Source organism: Strigops habroptila, chromosome 1 (genome assembly GCF_004027225.2).
Source record: "Strigops habroptila isolate Jane chromosome 1, bStrHab1.2.pri, whole genome shotgun sequence".
Taxonomy (NCBI): domain Eukaryota; kingdom Metazoa; phylum Chordata; class Aves; order Psittaciformes; family Psittacidae; genus Strigops; species Strigops habroptila.
Window position 1 is genome coordinate 118,340,262 of NC_044277.2, and position 27,907 is coordinate 118,368,168.

Consider the following 27,907-nt stretch of genomic DNA (forward strand, 5'->3'; position numbering starts at 1 on the left):
AGGGGTGTTACTGCCTAGGGTTATGGACACATGATGGGATACAGAAGAGCATTTCAAGATTGCACACACTTAAGATGCGATGTTCAGGGGAGGAAGCAAAGGCAGGGAGAGGGATGGACCTAGATCATTTGGGAGGAACAAGGACGGGAAAATAGAGGGATAAGAGGATAAAAAGACTGATCATGTGTAAACAGTTTTCTTGTCAGTACAGTGGTCTCGCCACACCTGCACCTGATCTGGGCAGATAGTCCTATCTTCTTATTAAACTCTGTTTCTAACTATTTTCACAGGTGAAAACTGTTCACTCTGTGTGCATGTGTGGGCATGGGGGTCTAAGTACCAGCAGCTGGAGTGGGACCACGAGTCAGAGACCCTTGTGTCCATGGTGCCACAACTGGAGCAAGTACAAAAGTGACTGTGTGCTCACTATGGAGTATCAGGTCAGCCTAATCAGCCAGGTGTGTGTTGTGCATCACCAAGGGTGAGAATGCAAACTGAGCTGGCAATCAGAGGTACCAAGGGAGTCCCAGCCAGCTGCTGGAGGGACCTTAAGGACTGCTGGTCTCTGAAGATGAGACCCGCTAGTGTGTGTGCATCTCTAAGGGTGAGACCAACTGGGGAGAGGATGGGTACTGGGAGAGCTGGGGAGTTCCAGCTAGCTCTGTATGTCTCTGTGTCCATGTGTGTCTCTACACATGGGCGGACCATGGCAGATTAACTACTGGAGGGACCAGTATGCATGCGTGTGGTGGGGACGGGTGTGTACCAGCAACAGGAGCCAGGCTGGTGACCATGTGAGCTCGTATTTCCGGGTCCCAGTAACTGAGGACAGAGAGATCCATGGGCCAGCTACAAGGCAAACTGAGTGTCTGAGTCCAGTTGCTGGAGGGATCCACACTGTATTTGTGAATCTATTCCCACTAACAGACTTTCATCCTGATCAACCAGAGAGGGGAACACAATACAGGTGTTAGTGCAGGTTGTGTTCATGTGAGTGCTCTGTGTTTCTGTCTGTGCTGATCTGTGTGGCCTGCCATGAATATATGTACAGATGTGTTGTACATGTGTGTGTGCCTACAGGGAACACATTCTCAGCCTTGTCACTGGCAGCATGAACAAGATCTCTGCATGCTCTGATGGCAGGTTAGACATCTAAGTCACATTGCCACCAGTGCTGTAGACACTAATGACATATGAAGTCTAGCGTAACAAATCTTACACCACTTTCCCAGAGAAGGAAGCTGCGAGAAGAAAACAGCACAAACCCCCTAGTTTTCTAATATATTCTGCCTAGAGAGCTGTAACTTTCATTCCAGTAGTATAAAACTGCGACAGTGAAGGGGCAAATCAGATCAGGAATAAATGTAAAATGCCATTAAAATAAGATTTAGTGCCTGCTCTGGATGAGGCTGACTACCTCTTGTCCTGTCAAAGGACAAAGTTTCCACTTTTGTAACCTCCGCTCCAGGCCACAGAGCTCCTCTAATGCCTGGTCCCACACACATGAAAGACAGTGTGTGTCAATAGTTAGACAGCTATTTTCCATCTCCTCCCAAATTAAGACAATAACTGGATGCAGCTATCCTATTCATCCAACACTTGGACCATCCTCGAAATCACAAAAATACATAGCACAAGTTCAGCTTTTCATAGAGAGGAAAAACAATTTAGAAAGATGTGTTCTTTGGTTAAGGAGAATACTTACCAAGTCGAAGGCATTCTAAAGAAGCCTGGGCCCAGTTTCTTGTAGATGAAGATTCAATGTAGTAGCAATGACCTCGAAAAGGGATCCAAGACTTGTGTCCTTCTGACTCAGGGCACTTCCCTGGAAGCTGAGGGGGCTCAGTGGGAGCTTGAACTGTTTAAAAAATGTGTTGGGTTTTTTTTTTTTTTAAGAAAACATGAAATTTAAAGAAACAGCTTCTTATGCATTCTTCTACCATTAACAGATTATTCTCACTGAATGTTGGAAAACTCACTCAAGTCTTTAAAAAAAATGTGATCTTGGTAGTATGTACTGCTTACTACAAGACAATAATGGGAAAATCCTAAATCTATGAACAAAAAGTACTGCAACTGTAGTCTTAAGAAATCTCATTTAGCTAAGAATTCCAGGAATTCCAGCATACATTGATCTTTTAACAGTTGCTTCAACTCAGCTCAACTCTTTATTCACAAATATATTTTCATACCCGACTGCTATGCTGAATTAGGGCCCATATGAACTTGGCCATATGGGCTGTGACCTAATATTATGGAATGCAGAAGGCATCATCAGATGATATTAACAGGAGTTTCAGGTCAAAAACATAAGAGAAGGTGGCCTGAAGAAGTGTCCTTAAACATTTCTATACCACCTGTAGTTTGTCCTCAGTTATAAAAAGAAAATCTGGAAAGCTGTTACAGGTAAATATTCCTTGTGTCAATTTACGGCTTGGTCATTCAGCTCTTCTCCCTTCAACACCATTCCTGTGTGACTACTACCTAACATTCATTGCCTTTTGATTTTTGAGGGTTTTGGTCTTGCACGCTTACTCAGTATCAGAATAAACAGCAGAGTAATGTGAGTCTAAGCTTTGCAAAATACATCTAACATTATTAATGTAAAGTGATGGCTATTCACAGTCATGTTAGCTCTTTCTTAGTATGTGTTTGCCCTCATTTTAAAACAGCCCCATTCAACCCAAGTAAATTTTAATGATTTTATTTATTTAGCTCTTGAACTAAAAACCAACATCTAAGGTTGTATCAGAAGATATATAACACAGCACAATGAACTCTATTGAGATAATCATTGTAATTACAATGGTTAAATTCAAGTTCTTACCATCAGCTTTTTTGCAAACAGAGAAGTAACTTTCATTGCAGGATCCTGTCTTCCAGGCTCCAGCAATGTCCAGATAGACACAGCCTATCTTCTGCTTTGGCTCCCCTTCAGCCCATTTCGTATACTTCATTCTCCAGTTATCAATCCATGCATAACGCCCATTGGTCTGAGAATAAAACAAGCCAGCAGAAATTATTAACCTCTAAGCATTAACCATTCCTTCATTGGTCAAATGTCTGTCTATGCAGCACCTTGTGCTAGAAGGCTTTTTTAAGAAATCAGTAACACACACAAATGGCTGAAACTTTTCAATTCTTCTTGTGACAAGCAACTGTTTATCCAAAAATACAGCAGTGCAAAAAATACTTTTCAGCAAAAGGAATTGCATAGTAAGTGACATTGAATTAATTCTGAATGTAACAAACTGTTAATTTTGGACTAATAAAAAATTCATTTAAAATAATTTGTAACAGCAAAAGCCTGATTACTTCTTGTACTATCTATTTCCCCCAAAATTCCAAGTAATGTATACTATTTTAACTTGCAGTACATTCAAAAGCTTAATCATTTCCCACCAAAGCTGGTGAAATCAGTGAATCGTACTGTTGATTACATGAGGGGAATCTTTTAGGTTTTAGGAAGTGGTGTGTTATGTTCACTCATTTTTATTTCTGTCATGTGCTCAGCCAAATGGAGTGAATGTGGGACAAGTGTCTGTGCCAAGAAGAAAGGGTGGTGTATTTTACCATCCAGAAAGTACCAAAATATCAAAGAACTGGGAAAGGAGAGACAAATAAAATAAAATGAGGTAAACAAGTTAATTATTTGGCTAACTATCCTCAAAAATGTTGAGAGAGTCATAGCAACAGCACCTTATTCTGTTTCTGAAAATTATTTGTTATTTAGAATAAAGAATTTCTACCGTACATCTTAAAGTACGTGGATTTTATCTTAAATACGCCATATATACAAAGAGCTAGTTCAAGATGCTAGCCTAAAATATCTTGTTTGGAAGTGCACAGAGTGTAATATCACAGAAAAAGTGGGAAAATGTGTATAATATATAGAATTTAATCAGAGTAATCGAAGAGGTCAGATTCCTACCCATAAATCTGACAGTACACTAAAACATTTATGACCAAGATATAAACTAATAAGCTAAAGCAATGAGATATAATAAGACTTTTCAGCTCCTGATTTGTCCATAAAAGAAGGAGCATCATGTTCAACTAGTTCGATGTTCTTACCACATTACTGTTAAGACCAATCCACATAGGCACCCCATACTTTAACATCTTTAGCCACAGGAATGAATGACTGTAAGAGTCTAAGATGCTGGAAAGGTCAAACTGATCATGTTTGCAGGTTTTCCGTGCATCCTCCCAATTCATTTTGGTATGGATGAACAAGTAACTACTGTTACCATAATGCATAATGTTGGATGGGGATGAACTTGTAGAAGGCAGAAACTCAGCATCTGTAAAATATAGGATAAAAAAAGACTCATATAGTTATTCAAAACGGGATTGTGATTTCACTGTGGCTGCAAATAGAGTTAAACAAAAAGCCTTTTTTCTTGATTCCATATTCCCTGACCTTTAATCAGCATGGGTTAGACAGATACTCTATTATTTAAGCCAGCACCACTAAAAGTCAATTGCAAATCTGTAGAGAGGAAAAGAGCATCTTAAAGCAACCTTTGACAAGGAGTAAAGGAGCATTTTGTATAATCCTCCAGAGTAGTATTACTGAAATGAATTAGGATTAGATTAGGTCACAATTTCTTTAATAAAATATTTTTTCATCAAAAGAAATGTTTTGCAGAGACTGTGTTGTTTTCCAAGGATTTTGGGTTGGATTTTTTTTGGTCACAGAAAAGAAAAACTCCACAACAGATCAGTCCTTAAATCAGACAATTAAATCCAGGTTTTCATTGCGTTTTAATTTCCTTTTTGGAGATGAATTAGCTCAAGTTTGTTGTGGGTGAGTTACAGTCACTCTCCAGACATTTCATGCTACATTTACAAGCCAGTATTTTCCAGAACATTGAAGATTGAAAGCCAATGTGTTCAGAGAGTAACAGACAAAATCATAGTACAAATATCATGTCAAGGGTTGTAGTAAACACAAAGATGCAGATGCAAATTCCAGCTCAGGAAGGTAGGAACATGGTCATTACTGGGAAGGGTCAGCTAAGAGCAGTGACTCTAACCAGACCTCTGACACACATGACCTTTGTGTTCCTGCCTGAAAAACAATTTGTGGATGTATGACATGAAATGATGCTGAAATCCACACACCCAAGCCATTCCCTGAAAAAATGTAAGGTTTGATTGAACTGAAAAGACAAGTACCTGCATTAATTTGGCATATATATCCTCTGTTGTTATCACAACTCTCATCAGCCCATTTCCCTGCTTCCTTAACAGGATTGTTTCTCATGACAACACAATCAGCCTAGAGGCAAAAAGATGTAAGATCAGTTACAAATAGCTAGAAGCAGCAAAGAAAAAACTTTTGTCCCCCTTCAGGCACAAGTATGTTGTAGCTTTACTCTCACTGTAACATTTCAGAGTATAAGTTATATGATGGGGAGGTTCTGTTCCTCTTGCACTTCACAGATTTCTTAATGTTCCTCTCTTGCGCAACATTAGGGTGGATAAGCAGACCAGAGCAATTCTGGTGTTCTTATAGCTCCAGGCATACAGCATGGAGAGAAGGAAAGCCACAGACAATTTAAAGATAGGTGATATCAACTATTGTAGAAAAGACCAGTTAACTTTGCCCCAGGAAAAAACCCTGGACCTTCAATGGGCAATGCAACATTTCTGACATATCAGTCTCTTCAAATTTATTGTTGCAAGCTGTAATAGTGCACAGAGCAAAATTAGAACTGATCCTGCCCAGAGGCAGCCACTGATCTGCCAGTACCTCTCACATTTCAATTTCTCTGACACGGACATGATAGCTAGAACCTATGTTGGCACATATTAAACAAACAGTGATGAATGCAAAAGGCTGCATGGGAACAAATAGTTTTGCGCAATGAAGCATCCATATTTATTTTATTCTATGTACTTATTTTGGAGGAGATGCAGAGGGAAACACTTCATTTGTGAGTGAAGTGCATTAAGATTTAAATCTTTCAAACTGAACAGTTGCATGGTATTTTGTATTAACTATGATAACTTATTTTTTCCTAAGATCAAGTAAACTCTAAAAATAAATCTCGAATTTATAAAATAGGGACTTTATAAGTTTTCACAGACAACTTCATAGAAATCCTACTACTTTTCATAAAAAGATAAAAATATATATTCATCCCAGAAGCAACATTTCAGAGATGCTTTCTCTTTTGAACTCTGAATTCTCCCAGGTTTCCTCCTTCCATTAGAGATAGGAAGCTCAGAGGTGCTACTTTCAAAAACAGGAAAAAGGACATTATACAGGAAAATAAGATTTCTACACTAAAAATGGCATTCAAGAGAAATAGAGCTAGTCCTATAATGTGCTGTAGTTCCATACCACAGAACAATGTAACATGTAAGATCAGAGCTCTCTAGAACTCTATGACTTACCAGATCAGTTTGTATGACAGAGAAACAGGGGAAGTGATTTTCTTTTTTTTTCCCCTGTAAAAACTGAATGGCTCTCTTTTTATAGAAGCATGTCCCTGCCGCAGCTGTGACTGACAGAATTTCCTTCAGTGTAAGACACAGAGAGGAATATTTTAAAGTGCACATTGCAAGCTACATACACCTGAGAAACTTGCTAAGTTCAGGCACAGCCATGGTCAGATGACTAGGAGGATGCGCCCATTCAATGTGTTTTTGGGTCAAATGCCATGAGGCAGGAATCACACTGTCCTCTTTGCCACAGCCTGTGAGAGAATGCAGGGTGAACACAGAAGCAGCGTAGCTTTCACCAGCACACAGAACTGAAATCTGGAACCAATCTTTGTATAATCACTCCACAGATCCTGTCACCAGCTAATACAGCAACTGCCCAAGGGCTCAAAACCATTCACTCTATCTGGATTTATATTTGACACATATAAAAGTAGGAAAGTAAGAAGCAAAGCAGTAACATGTCTCAAATCCCAGCAGATGTGTAAAGGCAACCTAAAATCAAATTTCAGTGAAAAATTTGTGACTGCTATTTACCTGGCCATCATATGAGTACAAATCCATATGTCCTGATGGGAAGCCTTTGGCCCAGTTTGTAAAGTAAACTCCTGTTCCATCTGTCCAGAGGAACCTCAGTTCATGATTTATATCATTTAATCCAATCCATGTATCAGTTACAAAATCTTTCATATGGAAGGTGAGGAAAGCTAGAGTAAAAAAAGGCAAAGAAAAAGAGAAATACTTTTAGTGAAGGACAAGTGAAATGTCTGACCTCACCAAGCTTGGTGATATTAAATATTTTTTTCTGAAATACAGAACACTTCATTGTTAAGAACACAAGCAGGTAAGATGAAAAGGGGGGTAACTTATGAGTTTAATGAACTGGGAAGCAGATGTGTAACTGTGGCTTTGGGCAAAGTACTTCAGCTAAGTACTTAATCTGGTACTGGGATGAGTCCCAAAAGCATGATAGAAGTGCTTTTTACAATGTCTCAGGACATTTTTGAATCCTAATCCCACAAAGTCATTGACTTAGAAATACACAGCCATGTAGATCATCTACATTTTTGACAATCCCACCAGAGTGGTTACCCAGCAATGGCATCAGACAGCATCACTGAGCACCTACCACCTGAGTGTCTGCACAAATACTGCTGGTACGGAACTGCAAGAGTGTTTCCTCTCTCCCTGGAACATCTGGCAATAGCCTGCACTGTCTTAGCAGGGAGCAGAAGGCACAAGCAGATTGCTTAAAATGAGTCTCAACAGAACTGTTCATCACAAGCAAATCAATTACCACAGCTTTGCACGGTTCAGGAAGGTGCATTATTGCTCATTTCTTTTTTACCTGGAATTCAAGCCCTGTGCATGAATCAACCACCTGAAATCTGTACTGCAGAAATTATGTTGGATAAGAATTTAACTATGTTTCAAAAACAAAAGTTTGATTCTTCGTTCTTTATGTGGAAAACATAAGTTTATGTCAGCATTTAATTTAAACTATTTTAATAAATTTAAACTATTTAATTGCTCGGACTACAACATAGACTTGTTTTACAATGGTTGATTTTTCAGTGTGCTCTTCTGAGTTCACAAACAGTATGTGTTGTGCAACATTGGTTTCTCATCACTGTAGTATATAACAGTACTTTTAAAATGAGGGTGTTATCAACATCCATCAAAATCTTCCCCGATTTTTAACTTCAATGTGTGCCATGTTTATTCACGCATGAGGTAATTTCCCTCTGCTCATCCCACAGAGTCATGAATGCAGCTCTTAGGTTCATTAAAACAAGCTCATATAATGAAAAGAATGGTACATCTAAGTGGTGAGTTGTGGGTAGGTGTATGTGTAGTCAAACCTCTGCCTTAAGCTCCCCAAAGACAGCCAGACAGCCTAGTGTTCTGCTTGAGTTAACAGAAAAGATATGCAGCAAGTTAATGCCACCTAGTGAAACTGCATCATTTGGAATGAAACTTGCTAGGTCTGGTTGGCATCATATGTAAGCAGAAAAAGCACTACTTTGGCTGCCAGGACAATATACATGTATATGTATATCTATCTAAGCCAACATTAAAATTTGGTAGATTCAGGTGAAAACTTCATTGTAAATTTCTAAAAATTTGACATTTTGGAAGGAAAGACATTTCCAAAGACATTTTGTCTTTGGAAAGACACACAATCATTATTCAAACCCTGCCCATATTCACACAAATACAACATCCATCCTGTAAAAATTAAATGTCATCCCATCTAGTTGCTACAAAACTACATGCAGTACCTTGCACTTGTTCATTAGGGATAGTGGCCAGGTTTCCTCCTAAATTCATGCAAGCTGTTCGTGCGGCATGCCAAGTGACACGTTCATCTTCTGTAGATCCAAATATTTTGTAACACTAAAACATGAACAAATTCTCTATGTATTAATTATCTTAACTCCAATATCCCTCACAGATTGAAAACCACTGCTTTCAGCAAAGCAGGATGGAGAAAAGGCAGTAAAAGAATACATTTATCTGAAAAAAACACATTCAGCTTAAAATGAGATTTTTGTACTGGTCCTTGTTTTGTATAAAATTAAGTGTCTCAAGAAAGTGTTTTGCTCAACCACACACATACTAGATTTGATCTGAAATCCCTAGAAAATAAGCAAAACTTGAGTTTTTATAGACAGACACCTAACAGTAGTAAGTTATGCATGACTGATATTAGTCTGCCTGTTTATTTGACTCTACAAAGCATACCATGTTAGTAAAGTTAAGGAAGACAAAATGTATTCAGTACGGAAAAAGCATTATGGTTGGTTAAAAACCATCAAGATCAAAGCATCAGTACTTCAGGAACTCTGTCTAAACTCTTTAGGAAATGCATATCAAAACATTTGAAGAGATTACTAGAGAATGACTTGTCTGCTGCAACTGAATATGCTCCATTAGAAGCATCAAAAAAGCACCTTTCCTGCAAAACAGTGGATGGGCAAGCAAACCAGCTCTCTACAAAAAAATAATATTTTACTCTTAATAAGAAACAATATTATTAAATAATTGCCTTGTTTTCAGTTTAACACTTTGCCAAACATGCAATGTATTTGTTATGGTACCTTGTTATGAAAGGAAAGCCAAGCTGGACGACATCCTCTTGGAGTTGAAAATGTTGTTGGAGGAACAGTTGAATTAATGGAGCTGTTGTGCCTTTCACATATGTAGGGATTTGGATAACCACAGTTTATATCATTCCAAAATCCTGAATGTAAGATAAATGGGGAACTGTATGACACCACATCCAACTGGTTAAACGGGAATCAGTTTCACGCATTCTTACACAAAGTGCTTTTAGTTGAAAGGTAAGACCAAATCCTTAGAGTCTCTCAGTTTATTATCATTCTATATCAGCATCTAGGATAAATATGTCAGTTTATACACACCATAATTACAAAATGTTAAAAGCACTGTAGAACCAGGTACTAGAAATACCACTGTTATAGTGGAACATTAGGCCAATTTTAAGAAAAAATATAAAGCAGTTTATAGCAATCACAACCACAGATTTCCATCAGAGCTTCCCCATGCTAGGCTTAAGGTAAACACAGGAGCACAAAAATATTAGGTCCTGAAAATAATACTGTGGTCTACTTCTGTAATATTTTACAAAAGAGCAAAAAGAAGGGGGAAAGAGGTGCCTCTCAGAAGACAAAAAATATTGTGACACAAACACACAAATAATGAAATTCAGGAACAAACATACAAAACTCACCTAAATTCTTATACATAACTACGCAGTTTTCATCATTATTTGCAAAGTTAGGTTCATGTGGTGCCCATGCCAAATAGTTCACTGGAGTGCCATCCATCCAGCTTAAAAAAAACAATCCAACAAAACACTTCTTTAACATACAAATAGAATTGCTTCCATGTTACACAAAGTAATTTTGCACTATTTTGCATATAGCAGTTCACAGTTTAAGGTGTACAAGGTTTTTTGGCCAGTTTGCATCTTTCCTAATTGCACTAAACTTACTCTCTGCACAAAGACATAGGTGTGTGTATGCTGAAGTTGTGTTTACGTTGCCTTTAAGCAATATGCCAATGCTTTTGCAACTGATCGGACAATACTCAAAATAACCAATATGTGGAAGCCAGACATCATTTCATCATGAGAGAGCCCAGCTGCTCACCATTTCCCCCAAGTCATACATTCTTTGTGCCTATTACAGAGATAAGCAACTTTATTCATAACACTGGCAAAATGCATCATCTTTTTCCATCTTTTTCCTCTTTCCATCATGCAGAGGAAAATGGCATGTCAAAGCACCAACAAGGAAATTCCTGTGACAATGTGCCCTACCATACAAACACTGAAAAAGTTGCACATCCATGTAGATTAAAACAAAAGAACGAAATCATAACCAGCTAACCAAATACTTATTAGGAGGCCGATTTCTATTGGGCTGCAAATGACAGAGGAGCCCAGGTTCGCCCTCCAAGCACATACAGAAGGTACTTCACTTAAAAGCATATTCATCTTTGGCGTCCTTACAAAATCAGTGGAATAGCAGAGACACCTCATTTTCAGAAGGTGATATGGCTCCTAACATCCTAATTATCCTCTGGAGGTTCATCATTGTCACTGTGGACTATAAGGAAAAACAAGAACTTCTAGGCATCTACCCAGACACTTCAAGACCCAGACTGAACCGAATCCAGGCCTAAATTAACATCACATGTAAAAATCAATATGGTGCTGGATACTGACATCCAAAAAGGCTTGCAGGAAACCAGCTTATCTTCACAGTGCACCTGAAGTTATATAATGGCAACAGCTATCTTTGTTCTACAAAAAGAAAACAGGTTGCATTTTTTCCTTTATTACAGTCTCTTCGCAACAGTTAAGGACAGGGCATAAGAATGTTTTTAGCTACTAAAAATCTTCTACATTTTGAGTTGGGGCATCTCTTTACATTTTCAGTATAAATCATAGAATAACGGAAGCTAGAATTCACGAATAAATATTCAAAATACATTATCTGCAGTGTAATTGCTCAAGCACTTCATTATTTTTGCTCCACTCAGTAGATTTCTTTATTTTAAAGCACAGTGCAAGCTTAACGGTTCTAGTTGGCCTACCTTGTCCGTTGGTCAACACTGAGTTGTAAACCAATGAAATACGCATCCTCTTTGCCATTTTTCAAGATCTAGAATGTAAAGATTAAAATTGTATAAATGTCCTCTTTTTATCATAGAAATAGAATCATCGAATCGTAGAATGGTTCGGGTTGGAAACTCACAGTTAACTCACCCAGCCTACAGAATCATAGGTCACAATTACAATACCTCTTGCTAAAATGAAGCCACGGATCAATTGAAAGCAAGCATTAAGATTTACCTTAGCACACTACAGACTGCAGATAGATATAAAGTGGTGTAACTGCCATATTGAATAAGAAAAGCAGATAATGATCTGTTTTAATGCTTATTGTGCTTATTTCTATACAAAATACCAAACCAAACTTGTCTTCATCTCAGCTATGAAACAATCTGAAAAAAGGCTTGAGTTTGTTCTTCATTTTAATCTGCCTTAATGCTACTGCAATTTCACTATCATAAATCTTGTAGGGAAAACACCACGGTGGAAAGGATTTGTGCCCATGCTCACTTGTTTTGGATGATTTATTCCATAGTATTAATGATTTTTCTTACATATCGCCAGAGGAACTTTCTTTCACTTTCACTCTCAATGACAGCAAGGTCTCCGAAATTCCTTTTGCAGAACTCCCGACCTTTTTCCATAGGAACACTCTCTGTGCTGAAATAATATTGTTTGTCTTCATGTATAATCCATCCATCCTCAGTAGTCTTGTATTCTGTAAAATAAATTGTAAGCCAACTATATTATTCCTGAGGTACCTGACACTCTTGTTTGTTAGGAAAACTACAAAATATGCTTTTAAACATACACACACATAAATAGTAATAACAGTAACACTTACCAGGTGCAGGAGATTCTGTTGGTTCAGGCTTTACACTTGCTCCTGGAAGAACAAGGTATTTATTACAATTGTAAACTTTCTGGTGTAAGAGAAAATATTGTCTATGATTGATGGGCATGTTTTCCTATTGACATTGAATTTTATGGTTAGCAATGGATTTAACATCAAAAAGTAGAAGAAACTAACTAGCCTAAATGTCTTATGTTTGGTACACTATTTGATTTTAAATACACGTTCTTGTTCCCTACGTAATTATGTTCCCTGTTCCTTATGTGTAATGTATTATAAAATACCTTGAAATTTACCTGAATAATTAATTTTGCTATTCACTGGATGCAGAAGATCTTATATTCCAAAGCATTAACTCTATTAAGACAGTCCTGTATCTCCCTCTCCTTCCTTTCCCCAGGTCATTTCTACATGAATTCTAGCTTAAACCAGAGGCAGCAGGAATGCAGGCTTCTTCCACGGTGCCATAGCCACTACGGAGTGTCGTTCTTTCCATCTTTCTCTTGTTGAGAAGAACTTCTATCTGGATCTTAAAAATCTTCCTAGATAAAATCTCACTGGAAAAGATTCCAGGAAATTAACTGGTCCTTTCTGAAAAGAAGACTTCAGGCTAAAGGATTCCCCTGTTTGTTTTTGCTATGGCACCATGGACATGGCATCCTGGATGGCATCATTAGCATCTCAGGAAAACAATTTTTAATACAGGAGATCTCTCTTTATAGGTTTACCAATTTATTTTGTGCTAAAATATTATCTCACAGATACTGACATTTAATGAGAAATTCTCTGCCTAAGAAATTCTTTTACCAGTGTAAAGCAGACCTGGTACTTTATAGTCAATAACCTAATGCACCATCTTTATTTTGCTCCCCTCCCAATATAAGAATGTGGCAAAATGTTTAAATGAGCACTTTACAAATTACTCAAACTTAGGTAGATAAACTGCTTATGGAACCCAAGATTTCCCTAAATTATAAATTTTACGCTGATGTCTTCAGAAAATAAAAGCATCCAAACTCAGATCTCATGAGAATTTAGCAAGAAACCAACATATGAATATAAACCAAATCAAAGCAAAGTATCTCGAAACCAGGCTCCATCTTGCAATTACAGATTCAGTAAGCTAACAACAGCTGACAGTACCTGAGCCAAGTGAAGAAGGGAGTTTCCACACATAAAAATTCAGGTATGTGAACTCATTTGCAAACTACTTTCCAACATTTTGAAACTCAATGCAGAAAAAAATTTAAAAAAATCCGTAATAGGATTTGCTGGGGAATGAAATGTCAAAAGTGAATGTGAATATTCAAAGTGGCATTTCCTATCTTTCAGATATCACATTTCCTCTTCTGAAATCATAGAGAAGGATCAGTGAGAAGCCTCAGCAGGGCACCAAAGGCTGTGTGTCTTTACATGCATCAAAGACATAGAAATCCTTATTCCATTTTCATAGTTCACATTCCACAGGAACTCATTCTGATAAACAGATTTTGAGATTTTTTGTTTCTTATAGTTAAGGAAAAAATCAGCTGAGAATCTTTTCTTATCATACTAACACATATATCGATACCTTTTCTTATCTGGCAAATCCATCCATATAGATAATCACAGTGCCTGTCATTCCAAAGCATGCTGGAATCGCCACTGATCTCTGCACAAAGTTCAATTCCTTGATAATTATTGGGTTCTCCAAAGCCCCAGTTTTCATACCTCACCTATGACAGAAAAGGTTTTGTGAAGATTCTGTTATATAGAAAGAAAATAATGGACAGAAGGAGGAGAGAGCATCAAACCACAGACCTCCACGTTGTTCCTACTGTCAGTTTAAAAACTTAGAAAAGAGGAAATCAGAATCTCCCCATGCAAATGCTGACACTTCAAACTTTTTTTCAGATTACAACTGGCCTGCAGGTTAGGTAAGAGTTGTTCCCAATCACACTTGAAAGAATATTGACATTTTTTATGGGACCTAAATTCTGTAAAATTAATCTGATAACAATAATGGGGCTTGCCACATGTTGATATTAAATTAAGGAAATATTCTGTATGAGTCTAAGAGTAGGACATTATTAAGACACAACAAAAATGTTAGCATTTTTCTCAGAAAAATAGTACTGCTATTGTAATTCTTCTGTATAAACTCCAAATTCAGTTTTCTGTGTGATAAACTTCCCTCAATATATTTTGACCAGCCTTTCACGAAATACACCACATCTCCAAAACCTCCTTTGTTTCTACAGTTTTGTATCTTAGTCTAAAGTATAGTCAAGTCACACGAGTGTAAACCAACCACCTTCAGCTCCATGGAATGTAGACCATTTCAGATAAAGATCTAATTAGCAAAGAAGAGAAATACTAAGGATGGACTATTTTACTCAAAAGATCCTTGTATTTACAAGAACATCCTTTTGGTCTACATGAATTTAATTTTCTTGTCGATTCAATGCACATTTTCTTATAAAATATAGTATGTTTTAGTAAAAAGAAAAAAAAACAACCCAAGAAATTGTTCATAAACTTTCCTAAAGAGAGCATGATGCAGGGGAGGGTTATGATTAAGCATAAAATTACACAGGAACATATACACCACACACACTTGAGAGGCACAGGGAATGCAAAATAACAGCTGTGGAAAATTAAATCACTCACTGGAGATCCATCACTCCAAACAAAGCCATCATCAGGATTCAAGTAATGTAAACCCATCCAGAAATGCTGGTGGTAATAGCCATTGTTCCTAAAAAAACCCCCAAAAAGTAATAATAAATGTCCCATTGTTAGAAGTTTAAACATAAACCTCGAATTAATAAGGGCATTACAATATTTTTCATAATCTATCATTCACAACAGTTAATAAGGTTCTCTAAAATAATCCCTAAATCTCTTAGAAACAATAAGAACCAGGGTGGAAATTAATTAAAATGTAATCACTTCTAGCTGTTATCAGTATATGTTAATTCAGACAGACTGAAATACTGACCAAGAAAATGTCCAGATCTAATCCAACTCCTGAAAATAAGGTGGCCTAAGACTGTCGTATAATGGTTCAATAGCTACTGTGGCTCCATTTATCAATTCTCCATTTCCTCTGTAAAGGCACTTACAGTTTCCAAACACAGTTACCTGTTGCAGTTGAATCACATTAAAAAAATAACACCTTAAACTAATTCTTGTCTGCAAGCAGACACATTTTTCTGATTTATCTGAAATTATTGAGTCAATCTGTGATAATGCAGCATCTGAGACTTCTTCCTTACTGTCAGTATGTAGCTTATCTGGGATTCTAGTATGGTTGTAGCGTTTTGCAAGGCTGCCATGTTTCAGTCTTGCTTCCTAGTTAGACAGGGATGTAGAGGTTCATTGAGCCCAGTCTATTCAGGTCATATTCCAAGTGTTTGATCTCATTCAGAAATCTCACACCTGCTTTTTACAGTTCAAGGACTTACTAAGCTTATTTATATTCCTTGTGTAGGAAAAAGTGAATCTGAAGTTGCTCCTGCTTTCTGGTCAGCTCATAAAAATGAGAGACAATCAACATTTTGACCAGAATTGTATCACGCCTGTTTGTACACTTGCTATGTGAAAACTGGCATCTGTGGTAATTTTATAGTATGCCCAAATCCACAGTAAGTAATTTTACACCAGATGATAAATGTTGCCTGAACTAGATATCTTGGCAATCTCGTTTTTAGCATTAGCTTCTGGGATGATTGTTGCTAGTCACACAACTCCTGCTATTTCATCAGCTCTGGTTTTTTACTATGTGTTTTAAACAGATGCAGATAATGTATCCAGACTGGCTTACGCTGAAGAAAACACACACACCTAAAGCTAAATATTTCTGAAAGAACAAAGGCTAATTAAACTGAATGATGACCACACTACAGGTACTCACGCAATAGAACGCCATATCACATACTGTTCTTCTTTACCATTAATGGAGGCCAGATCTCCTCCTACAGCTCGACAAAACTCTTGAGATTCAAGCCATGTTTTCTTTTGGTCTGGTCTTGAAAAAGACTATAGAGAGCATTTTGCAATCAGACAAAATAGACCATATAGATCACAAGATCAAGAAACATCAGCTACCCAAAAGCAATTCATTTGCAATTAACTTGTTCTGTGGGGATTAGAGAAACTTTGAATATAAGGTTTATGAGCATTCACCTCTGTGAAACACCCATTTAGTATGAGTATCTTTAAGCCAAGTTAGCAAACTGACACGAGTTAGCATTGCTGACACGAGTATCTGCTGCAAAACAACTAAGAGAAAGGCACTTTGAATCAATCTTAAAAGAATGCGAAATTCAATCTTAAAAAAATGGGAAATTCAGTCTTCAAAGAATGGGAAATTAATACCAGAAGACCAAACCTGAAGATCAGATTTTAACTAAACAAAACCATGAGAATTTCATTAGAAGGGAACAAGACCTCTACATATAATCTGTAAATAAGCTTAGGAAGCAATAAGATATACATATACTAATTTTTATTGCATGTATGTGCAGCAAACAGAAACTATCTTAGTGCAGAAATAAGCGACATACTTACTTTGAAACAGAAGCTAATACGATTGTTTGAGTCCCAACCTTCTGGACACCGGGGAATAGGAGTTGTTGTAGGAACAGGTGGAAGTGTCACTCCCTCTGCCCACATTTTGCATATGAACTTTGCCTTTTCTTCACATTTTATTACATCCCATAATCCACCTGCAATCCCAGTCCTCATGGCAACGCAACCTGGCTTTCTGCCTGGTTGTAAACAGGAATGCACAAAAGCAACATTTAGGGAGTCATAAGAATTCAGAAAACTTCATATTCTATCCTGGTGGAAATTAAGTCTTTGTAGAGTCAAAAATATTTCTAATGTTAGAGCGGCTCCAGAAGGGGGCCATAAAAATCATCAGAGGGCTGGAACACCTCCCCTGTAAAGAAAGGCTGAGGGCATGGGGTTGTTTAGCTTGGAGGAGAGAAAGCTCTGGGGAGACATTACCATGGCTATTCAATCTATAATGGCGGCTTAGGAGGAAGATGGAGAAAGACTTTTTGCCAGGACCTGTAGTGACAGAACAAGGGGCAATGGTTTTAAAATAAAAGATAGTAGGTTTAGATTGGACACAAGGAAGAAAATTTTTTACTGTGAGTGTGGTGAGACACTAGAACAGGTTGCCCAGAGCAGCTTTGGATGGCTCATCATCATCAGTGTTCAAGGTCAGGTTGGGCAGGGCTTTGAGCCACCTGATCTAGTTCAAGATGACCCTGTCCGTGGCAGGGGAGGAATGAACACTAGATGACCTTTACATGTTCCTTCCAAACCAAATCGTTCTGTGATTCTATGATTCTAACTCATAATGAAAGAAAACAAAACAAAAAAAACCCAAACCCAAAATCAACAACAAAAAATCCCCAAATCTGTGGTTCATCCACATTTGAGATACTGAATTGTGCCTCACAACAAATCACCTCCAGTGGCTGACTCCAGCAACATCATAACCTTCGATCCAAGAAATCCTCCCCTAAAACTGAAGATGCAGTTAGAGCTAGTTTCTCAGATCTGTCTAATTTGACTACGGTTTTCAAAAATGAACTTGCTATATATCAGCCTATTACTGGCTTGATGGTCTACATAGCCTTACCTTAGAACTGAAAAAGAAAAAACAATGTTTTCATCAACAAAACTTAATAAAGAAAGAAATCACAATTAATCTAGCAAAGATATTAACAAAAAAAAAAAAAAAAAAGAAATATTAGACACAAATCTTCCCTTGGCCCTCTTGTCCTTCCCCACAATCCCATTTTCTCTAGGACCAGAGATGCTTCATGCATGATGTGATCTCACACACCTCAGACCCTGCAGTGAGCAAGTGTACTATGAAATACGACTGAACAGGCAAGACTTGCAAGCAGGGTGCAGTATGCCAGCAGAGATTGCTCTTCCAGAGCAGTACAGACACAGACTTTCCCAGAACAGACACAAATCAGAAACTTGATCTCAATTAAAAGATTCTTCCCAAGCTCATGTTAAAAACTCATTTCAGCACTAAACAGGAAGTCAGTGACAGCACTTCATGCTTGAGAAAGCAGCCAGATATATTTGAGAACAATTAGTCATTATACCATCAAGTGAGAACTACGGAATGAAGTAAAAATATTCAAGTAGTGAGCAGTGTATTTTGGGCACTGAACTCATTAAAGAGCACAGAGCCATACCTACCCGGCATTTCAGAATTCCAGTGTGTAAATAAGACAGATTCACCATTAGCCCACTTGAATGTTCCCTTTTCTTCTACATCTGAAAGTCCAATCCAAAAGTATCTTTCTGTTCTCAGCCCAACCAGGCTAGTCAGATAGGCTTGTTCATACCTGTTGCAAAGAACACAACTGTTAAATTAATTTTTAAAATTACTAAAGGCTTGTTATTTTCACAGAATTACTGCTTGTACCTTCTTGAAAGCACAACTTGCATGGATTTACTTCAACAAGGCACATAACAAAACATTACATAACAGATATTTCATAAGTCTCAATAACAGAGTATTTTGCCTTCTCTTCAGATGTCCAGTAAAGAAAGCGACATAATCACAGAGTGAAATGAAATTGGTGGGAAAGAAGAAACTTGACATGACCTATGTGTTATACCACTGTATTTTTTGAGATTTTCTAGTAGCCTTGTGTTTTAATGACTTCTTGCTTCAGGCAAATCCAAAACTGGAAAAGGAATCTCAGCATTGTTGGTGAAATATACAATAGTTGAGGCTAGAGTAGTACAATAATAAATTACCAAACTAAAGATCACTACAAATTAGATCCAATGATCATTCAAGAAAAGTTATGTTTGGAAAACAAACCTATGTAGAGGTAACACATGTCATAGTTCATTATGGTGTGTAAACAAACAGCTCTTAAGAAATCAAAGTAAATAAAAGAAGCCTCCCCTTAACAATGTATAGTCTGAAGACCACATTAATGTTAAACCATTTCTATGACAGCTGCAACGCTACCTACATTTAGAGAACTACCATTCCTGACAGCTAGAGCTTTCACAGTAGAACATATCTATTTAGATTATATAGAAACAAGAGAAAGGGAAAAGCATTGAGTTAACTGCAACCAAAATAAACTGTTCTTAACCCTTTCATTTTCCCAATATTCCATGCGCACCAGTTGTTCAGAGATTCAGCACACACAGAACCCTGGCTGAATTATGATGGATTTTCAGGTACCTTTTGAAAGGAATTCAGAGCCATATCTCTTCATTTACTAATCAAAATTGGATTCTGCATCTCTCCCTCAAATAAAACCCATCTTCAAGCCACTACAATTAAGGAAATAGAAAATATAATTCTATCTTTTCCCTTGACATAACCATCTATATCAATACTGATTTCACAGTCATCACCTATTTTTACTATAAGCTGAATTCCTGGATTTGGATTACAGGCAAAAACTGTGAGAAGTTCTGTATCTACAGATAGCTGTCCTCTCAAGCAAGATTTTTTGCTGGATGGGAGTATGATATTCAGATGATGCCAGATGTTAAATCCTCATGTGATCCTCTCATGCAAGTAGACTTTTACATACCTGTCTTCAATAGTAGCTAAAAAGGCCTGATTGCTTCCACAGGTTTGATTTGCTTGAGAAAATGATACAAATGTATTTCCAACGAAGTAACAATAAAAACCATGTCTTTTCCAACCCTGTCAAAATAAACATTAAGTGATCACATATGTTGCAGCTTTTCTAAACTTCTTAAAAAAAATTAAAATATACCACTGTCAGCTAACCATTAAAGGAACGACTGAAAAAGCCAGACTGGAAACAAGCAGGATCAAAGCTTTTTAACATATTATTTTTCACATTTTATGCTTTTTAATCAGTGCATTCCACTTACAAAGGCAGAAAAGGCTTTGCTGTGCGCCTTTAGCGCTCAGTATAGGATTATAACTAGCACGTAGGCATTGTGGAATCATGAGAATAGTCTTGAGAAGCAAATATCAGCTTGGCTTTTCAGAAAGGGAATGACACGTCAAACAGGTTTGCTTATTATTAACTAACATTAAAACACTCTTCTAATATTTTGTCATTCAAATGTCATTAATTCTGAAATATGCTTACGGAGAGTTTGCTGTGACCAGCCACAATTCACACCAAATTTCTTCTGGTGGTTTTCAGTTTCTCACCTACAAGAGACTTTTTGTCTATACACATGTACTTAGTTCTCTAGGCAAAGATAACATCTAAAAGCATTAGGATCTTTCTTTTCCAGCAGTTGAATATTTGCAAGGTTCCCAGATACTCTTACAAATACTAGGAATAAACATCAAAGACTTCCTCTGCAGCTGTGTAAAGCAGACTTGGGAGAAAAGGCAATTTCTTCATGGAAGACAAAAAGCCAGTAAGATTCCCTATGACATAAGAAATTACAGTAGGTTTTTTGGAATTACTGAGTGTTATGTTACCAGAAGGCGAACATTACCAAATAAACAATAGATCCGCTGGCAGTTCAGAAGGAGCACAATGGATTCATTTTGCTCAGGCACTCATAACAAATTCTTCAAAGCAGAGAGCACTGCCAGAGACCACAGCAAAGCCTTGAGAATAGGATGTTGGCAAGCACACCCTTCCTGCTATGAATGATTTTGAAGAAAACTGTAGGCAGAGCTGAAGAGCAACTGCTGGTACAGGTCAATTCCTTAGGAAGGCTCAAATGCCAGTCAAGGGAAAATGGCCAGCTGAAGGGACTACAGGTTTGAGTTTTGGTTTAAGTTCTGAAAAAAGAAAGGGAGCATCAAGAGCCAAATGACAGTCAGAGCCTAGATTTATTCATATGTTAATGACTGCCTATCCCACCTGCCCTAGAAATTAGTAGGCCGGCTGTTCTGGTGATGACAACACAGAACCCATTTTTCCTGTTTAATCTGTGACTACGTGTCATTTTCTCCTCTTAACCATTCCTAGCAGCCTATTCAGATCAGACTACTTTTTCTTCACTTACACTCTGGCAGCCCATGTCAATAGTTTCCTCTTCAGTAGGACCTTCTGACATGGGTTTCCTTTTACAGATGTAGCCAATTCTCTTTTCGCAAGAATGGTCTGCCCAAAATCCATCCTGAACATAAGAACAGAACATTAGTCAAGTGGGATCTAATCTTCAATAAAGGTGCTTTATGCTTTTAAGTTTAATGATTTTTTACTAGCTTTAAAAGAAGCAAAACCTATATCTAAGTTCAATACTTTACTCCAACCTCATTCCAACCTATTTCTACTGGCTGATTCATCATTGACTTACACCTTCGATATTTTTAATTATCGCAAAGAGGAAAAATAGCATTTTGCAACATCACACACAGACTGACTTTCATGCCAGCTATTATCTCAGTTCCTGTAGTACACCTAGGTCAGCAATCATTGCCACATTCCTAAAAGCAGCCTTTTCAAAGCAGTCTTTTAATTGCAGGCATACAGGCACTCAGCAAAGGCTTCTACTAATGCCACTGCCAACTACTTTTCTTATAGGTCTGCATGAGCAGTGCAAATGCAAGCATAACATCTAATCCACCTAGACCCAAGATATATAACTTTGCCTAGAACAAGAAAATGAAGGCTTCTGTTTTCTTCTAAAGATAATATTTCTCTCTAACACATTAAAAACTGTTAGCGCAATTTTTAAAGCTAGGTGTATATCCCGTAGTCAGTCACAGCAGAAAAGATCCAAACATACCCAAAATGTCTTGGTAGCTTCCTGAAGAAAAGCATTTGCATGTTCATGTACTTAACAGTGAAACTAAAAGTTTCTTCAAAAAAGCCCACATGCACAAAGTGAAATCCAGAAACATGGATACTGGGGGGCAACTAAAGCCACGACTTGCCTGCTTCCCAGGGAAGACAACAAAAACAACAGGGATCCTTCCTCAAAAAAATAACATTTATAAGACTCTAAAATAGACTGCTTCAAACAGTAATACCCCCTACTTTGTTGCTCTTGCATAGAAAAAAGCCCAACTGATAAATAGAATTATAAGCTAATTAATTCAATAACTACATGACTTTACCTTTCCTTTCATAACAACACAGTCTTCTTGCCTGTTGTTTGCATGAGTGGGTTCTCCACGAAGCCACTTGGTATAGGTGACAGGTGTCCCATCACTCCATTCAAAATACATTTGAACCTTGAGGTCATTCAGCCCAATCCACAGCTCATCAGATGGCTCTAAAACATACAGTTAACAAGGTTGGTAACAGTCCTTTTACATTATGTGAATTTTTATCTTCATAGAACAGAACATGATTTATTTTCAGGAAGTTTAAAAGGCAGTCAAGAAATTAAGGCTCCCTGTTTCATAAAGAGGGCAGACCATTCCTCATATACACACTCCAGTCAGTATTCTTTATTTCTAGTCTGCCATCCAGCCTATGCTAAAGGCAGCAGGTCTTTCCTTTTGTCCACAGCACTTTGACTTAGATCACACTGATCAGCTACATGCACAGTCCTTTCCTTAGATAGCAGTCTTTCCAAGCAGAATATGAACTATTTGGTTGCTAGAATTTACTCATTATGAGCATTTTTCAGTGACAAGGAAACTACTTTCTAAGAGTTTTTTCCACTGCTTATGACTTTGCATTTTTACAATCCATCTACAGCACTCAGAGATTTTTCCTGTTCAGTTTATTATCATAGTTCTTGCCTTCTTCTGTAAGTCTTCCTCTAACATCCTCTATCCAGACTGACCACAGTCAACCTGACAATGAAATCACTCATGGAAATTAAAAATGGGATTGTGAGTCCAACCAAAAAGACTTCGGATGCAGGAGTGGGTCTCCCAGTGGAACTGGAACAATTTCTTTTCTGTTGCTGCTGTGATAAGCAACAGAAGTGCCTGTAAAAGACTGAAAAGTCATAACCCTAAGGCAATCCTTTCTGATTAACACATTTCAGATTGAAGTTTTCCCAGATACCCCTGTAACTTCAAACTCTCTTGTGACATTTCTCCCATCTGCTAGTTACAGGAACATGGAGGCTTCCCATTTTGACCAACCAAGCTGCTGCAAAAATCACCCTGCCAGCCTGACACTTTAATGGAGTCAACTCTCTCTCTCTTTCCCTTCCTTGTCTCTCCCGTCTTTACTATACCTAAGGATGATCAGCCCTTATAGCTCATACATACTCTTCTTACCATCTCTCCCTTAATAAGAAGAGCTTAGGTTCACAGGACATCAAGCTCCATTTTCAAACAGGCACCTTTATCTTTTCCTCCAGACTGCTCTTCATGTTCAAAAGTTTCCCAACATCGCATCTCAGCACCCCCCTTTAAACTCTCCTCTGCTAGCAAAATTGAAACCTGTTCCAGTTCCACTGCCCATCATGCTCTCATTCCTTCCTTAGCTACTTCCATTCATGCTCTCTATTTTTTATTTATTTTTTTGTTTAGTTATATGTTAAAATCTTGCTGTCTGTGTTTATTGAGCGCTTGATACAGCAGAGGCCTCATCCATAGCCAGAACCTACTTTAGTGGGCTCACACCACGGTAATATGACCAATAAACTGCATTCTTCAACAACGTTATTCCATTAAAGTCTTCTGCATAAGCCATGCAAATCAGAAATGGCCAAGAGCCATTTCTGGCTCTGTGAAGCCTCTTCCTACAGAAGATTTTCTCCCTGAAGAAAAAATGCTGTCATGGAGTTTTGCAATCATCTCTAAAGCTGGGTGACTAAATACTAAGAATTTTTTTCCCCCCGCCACTCGTAAAAAAGCTGTTTTCTACTCTCTCAGACATGCACTGAGCCACGATTGCGCCATATCACATGCTGGACTTCTGTGTAAACATCCAGAATGCACTTCTTTATTCTTCTTCATGTTCCTCTCTAAAGTTTTCCTTTGTGAGTAACGACAATGAAAGTTCAACTACTATGACAATACTCATCTCATTGTAGCCCTTCTTCCTTTGTTTTATCATGGGACTGTGAAATGTTTGGCACAAAGATAGGCTTTTGTTCTTTCTGTAAGGCAGAGTTCTGATGCAAACAAGGTTTTCTAGGCACTGCAATACATGGTGTTCTCATCTCAGTGGTGAACAAGGGTAATCTGATACTGTCATAAGCTGCCTTAAAAGGCTTCTTTAGTTGTTCCAATTTGACTCCTCTGAAAAGAATGCTTTCAAAATAGGCTTTTGCAGTGAGTATGCCATATGTGAGAAGCCTGGCTTCCTTCAGGACTATTTGTCTTTCAGAAACATTCACTTTTACAAAAACAGTGCAGCACAGTCAGTTCAGAAAAGGTCTTTGGAGAAGGCATTCAACTACGAAATAATCTACTTCCAAGGAGTAAGGTGAAAATACAACTTATTTCCTTTAGAAAATAAAGGAAGAGCCTAACTTCTTTCAAATGTCCTACTGTCTCATCAAGAGGTCTCACCTTTCTTAACAATCTCCTTTGAAAGAGTAAAAGTTTCATGTTGTTCATGAAAAAACAACAAATCACTCTTTCAGGAATGTGAAGACAAGCACAAGTTGCTGTGGAGTTGGCTAGGATACAAAACTAAAGCGTATCAGCTATTTTATATTTTTCACTCCAAGTCTGCTGTTAACACTGAAGCTCAAAGCAGCTTACTGCACTTTCTCTAAGTCACACTTACCTGGCACTAAAAGCACACATAAGATCAGTTACTGCCAAGACGGATCATAGGTGTGAACATGCTGCTCTCATCAAAGAGCAGTAACTGATCCTGCATGCAAAATCAGATTCATGCACAGCAATAGCAACCACAAAACTTTGTGGTGTCAGCATTCCATCTTGTGTCCTGGAATGAACACACAGCAAACTAAGCACCTTAAATACCATATTTAATTTGGGGCACATGTGAATCCACACACTGGGACAGACAGCTTCCTTTTTCAGAAGAAACACAAGCAGCATGACTTGGAAAATAAGGGCATGGCAGTGCTGGTAATAGGACCCAGATCTTCCCAAACTGTCTGTGACTAACACACTTTGCTTCCTCTCATCTATCTGTGCAGATCAACAGTAAAAATCCTTCCAGCCTCTGAAAAAGTTGACAATTGTTTTAATCTGTATAAAAAGAGGTAGAAGCAGACTCTAAAACATAGGAGTTTGGGTTTGATGCAATTCACAACATTGACCACAGCTTTTCTGTGACAGTAGAGTTTGTTTGCATTTTGTGATATTAATGTGTGCTTTTTCTTCCAAAGATTTTTTTAATTTAAAATTTAACTCCTCCTGCAACCAGTGATCAGGATAATTACTTTTTTTTTTAACAGTCTCCTCCTTTTATTCATAGTCAAGACATATTCAAAACTCTTTATTTTCTTAGTATAAACATATATATGTTGTTGTAACAAAATACTCACGGTACCCAAGCTGAGAAATAACAAAGCTGTACTCTTCAACATTATGAATGCTTGCCAGATCCCCATCCTCTTTCCTGCAAGATGTTAAGGCATCTTTCCATATTTTGGGGCCCCTGTGAATTATGTAACAGTGACCAGCATATGACATCCATTGATCAGGACATCTAATAGGCACATTAGTCTCTGAAAAGAAAAATTACCATGAAGAGTTTCAGAATTCTATTCTTAACTAAAGACTGAAAACCACATAAGGAAAGATTTAACAGCAGAGCTGAAAAATATATACAGGGGTAATAATCTGATTGCATGAGTAAAAGTTGAAACTTACAGATTTCTTTTACACACTAAAGTTGCAACTGCTTGGATCTTGTGAAAAGCCAGAATTAAAAATTACCTTAAAACACAGGTTTGACCTTTTTATAAAGGTTTATAAGGGTTTGACCTATCTATAAATGCTAAAATGTAAAGTTTGCAGAGCAGTGCTTTACCATTTTTCTCCACTCATGTCAGCATTTCTCTTCCTCTTCCATGCTGTATAGCTATACATTAAGAACCTGGACTTAGAAAACATATTTATGAGGGTAATTTTTTCCCCAAACATTGGGCATTTTATGGATTAGCCTCATTTACTAGACTAGTAAAGAAAAAATAAATGGTTCTACAGGATCACAAGTGAACGCAAATAAGAATACTCCTTTTAGGAATCCTTTTTAAAAGCTTCATTGAGAAAATTATACTGTCTAAGTAAACTGGCTTTCAAAAGTTCAACAGAACAGCAACAGAGTACTGCCAGCAACCACACTGCTGTTCAGCAAACAATTCAGCCTTGGGAGGAGTGCTACCCGAACATATAACCAACAGAATATTGCTGTTGTAGAAACAAATTATGATTCTTGCAGCGCTTTACTTATAATCAGCAGATGGGTTTAGCAAACACCAATATATAGAGTAGAACAGGGTAGCAGGTTTGCTAAAAAGTCTTTTGGCAAAAAGTACTTGTGTATGGCAGGGAAGGAGAAGCAATGTATTTGTGTATAACAGTGGGATATATCCTGTAGAAATAATGAAGTATGAATCCAAAGCTATGATCAGTCAGGCCCAGGTTGCAAGCACACATCCTCTTTCAGCTGGAGTATGCTGATGATTAGTAGTTACTCAGCGTCACAATACAGATTTCTAGCACAGCTGTGAACAGTGTCTGCTGCCTGCAGACCTGCCTAAAAAAAGTGCTAGCATGTTCTCACAAAGTTTAAGTAAAACTGAACTTTATGACCCCAGAATAAGGGGCTCAGAGCCTTGTCAGAGCCTTGTCAATCTTGCCACAGGAGAGTAAGAACTGGAATAGAGAGTGGGGGAATCCCAGAAAAACAAATTGAATTTATGTAGTGGTGTTGGGAGAAACAAGAGAGGGCAGAGGTGGCAAATGATGTTGTAGAGGTTAGTCTGATGCTTGAGACAGCTGCCTAATACGTCCTGTGCCTGGTCTCAGCTCTGGGCATATGCATTTTACCGTGCTTTGCTATAACAGTCAGAAAATTGCTTTCGGGAAAAAAAAAATCATCTAGGCATATGTGCACCTACAATACACATATTTCACCCTTCTGCGAACTGTAGACACTGAATAGATGTCAGTAGTTCAGACATAGCTACAAAGACAGTCACAGAGGTATTTATTCCCCAGTAAGTCTGTGAGACTTTTTCAGACTGAAGGAGACTGTGAGACTACTACTGTAAGCACTAAAGCAGCTATGGCAGAGTTGGAGAATCTTTTGCTTATAAATCCACTAACACCAGGGCATTTGTTGCAGGCTACCAAGAACAGCAGCTGACAGCCTAGTTTCTTTAGTGCAAGTCTTATCAAATGACACAGCTGATGATTTCTTAGTAAGAGAAAGTCTTCAGTTCTTCATTTCCAGTACTCAGCAAAAAATTAACTCTGTGCTTCTCTATTCTCCTTTTAAAGAAAATACTTAACAACACAAAGCCATATATACAATCTATTTTTTTCATCCTAATGGAAACAAGTACTACTCCCTGAACTTCATTTGACTTAAGCAAAAGAAACAATACAAATTACAACAAATAACATG

The 27,907-nt window shown here is 37.7% G+C and overlaps 1 protein-coding gene across 4 annotated transcripts in view; it reads right to left on the bottom strand.

Annotated features, from left to right (window-relative positions):
- Positions 1 to 27,907, bottom strand: part of LOC115604050 (macrophage mannose receptor 1-like) — a 54,582-nt gene that overhangs the window by 7,178 nt on the left and 19,497 nt on the right. For all 4 annotated transcript variants that reach the window (XM_030476747.1, XM_030476739.1, XM_030476762.1 and 1 more), the window contains 20 exons: positions 25,818 to 26,000; positions 22,501 to 22,658; positions 21,444 to 21,557; positions 20,030 to 20,145; positions 18,663 to 18,811; positions 17,001 to 17,200; positions 16,345 to 16,469; positions 15,099 to 15,186; positions 14,020 to 14,164; positions 12,441 to 12,482; positions 12,151 to 12,314; positions 11,578 to 11,645; positions 10,208 to 10,308; positions 9,555 to 9,697; positions 8,736 to 8,850; positions 6,991 to 7,160; positions 5,182 to 5,284; positions 4,075 to 4,304; positions 2,828 to 2,993; positions 1,706 to 1,858 (listed from right to left, as the gene is read on the bottom strand). In XM_030476747.1, the coding sequence (XP_030332607.1) occupies positions 1,706 to 1,858; positions 2,828 to 2,993; positions 4,075 to 4,304; positions 5,182 to 5,284; positions 6,991 to 7,160; positions 8,736 to 8,850; positions 9,555 to 9,697; positions 10,208 to 10,308; positions 11,578 to 11,645; positions 12,151 to 12,314; positions 12,441 to 12,482; positions 14,020 to 14,164; positions 15,099 to 15,186; positions 16,345 to 16,469; positions 17,001 to 17,200; positions 18,663 to 18,811; positions 20,030 to 20,145; positions 21,444 to 21,557; positions 22,501 to 22,658; positions 25,818 to 26,000 (2,733 nt within the window). The remainder of the gene's footprint in view (positions 1 to 1,705; positions 1,859 to 2,827; positions 2,994 to 4,074; positions 4,305 to 5,181; positions 5,285 to 6,990; positions 7,161 to 8,735; positions 8,851 to 9,554; positions 9,698 to 10,207; positions 10,309 to 11,577; positions 11,646 to 12,150; positions 12,315 to 12,440; positions 12,483 to 14,019; positions 14,165 to 15,098; positions 15,187 to 16,344; positions 16,470 to 17,000; positions 17,201 to 18,662; positions 18,812 to 20,029; positions 20,146 to 21,443; positions 21,558 to 22,500; positions 22,659 to 25,817; positions 26,001 to 27,907) is intronic.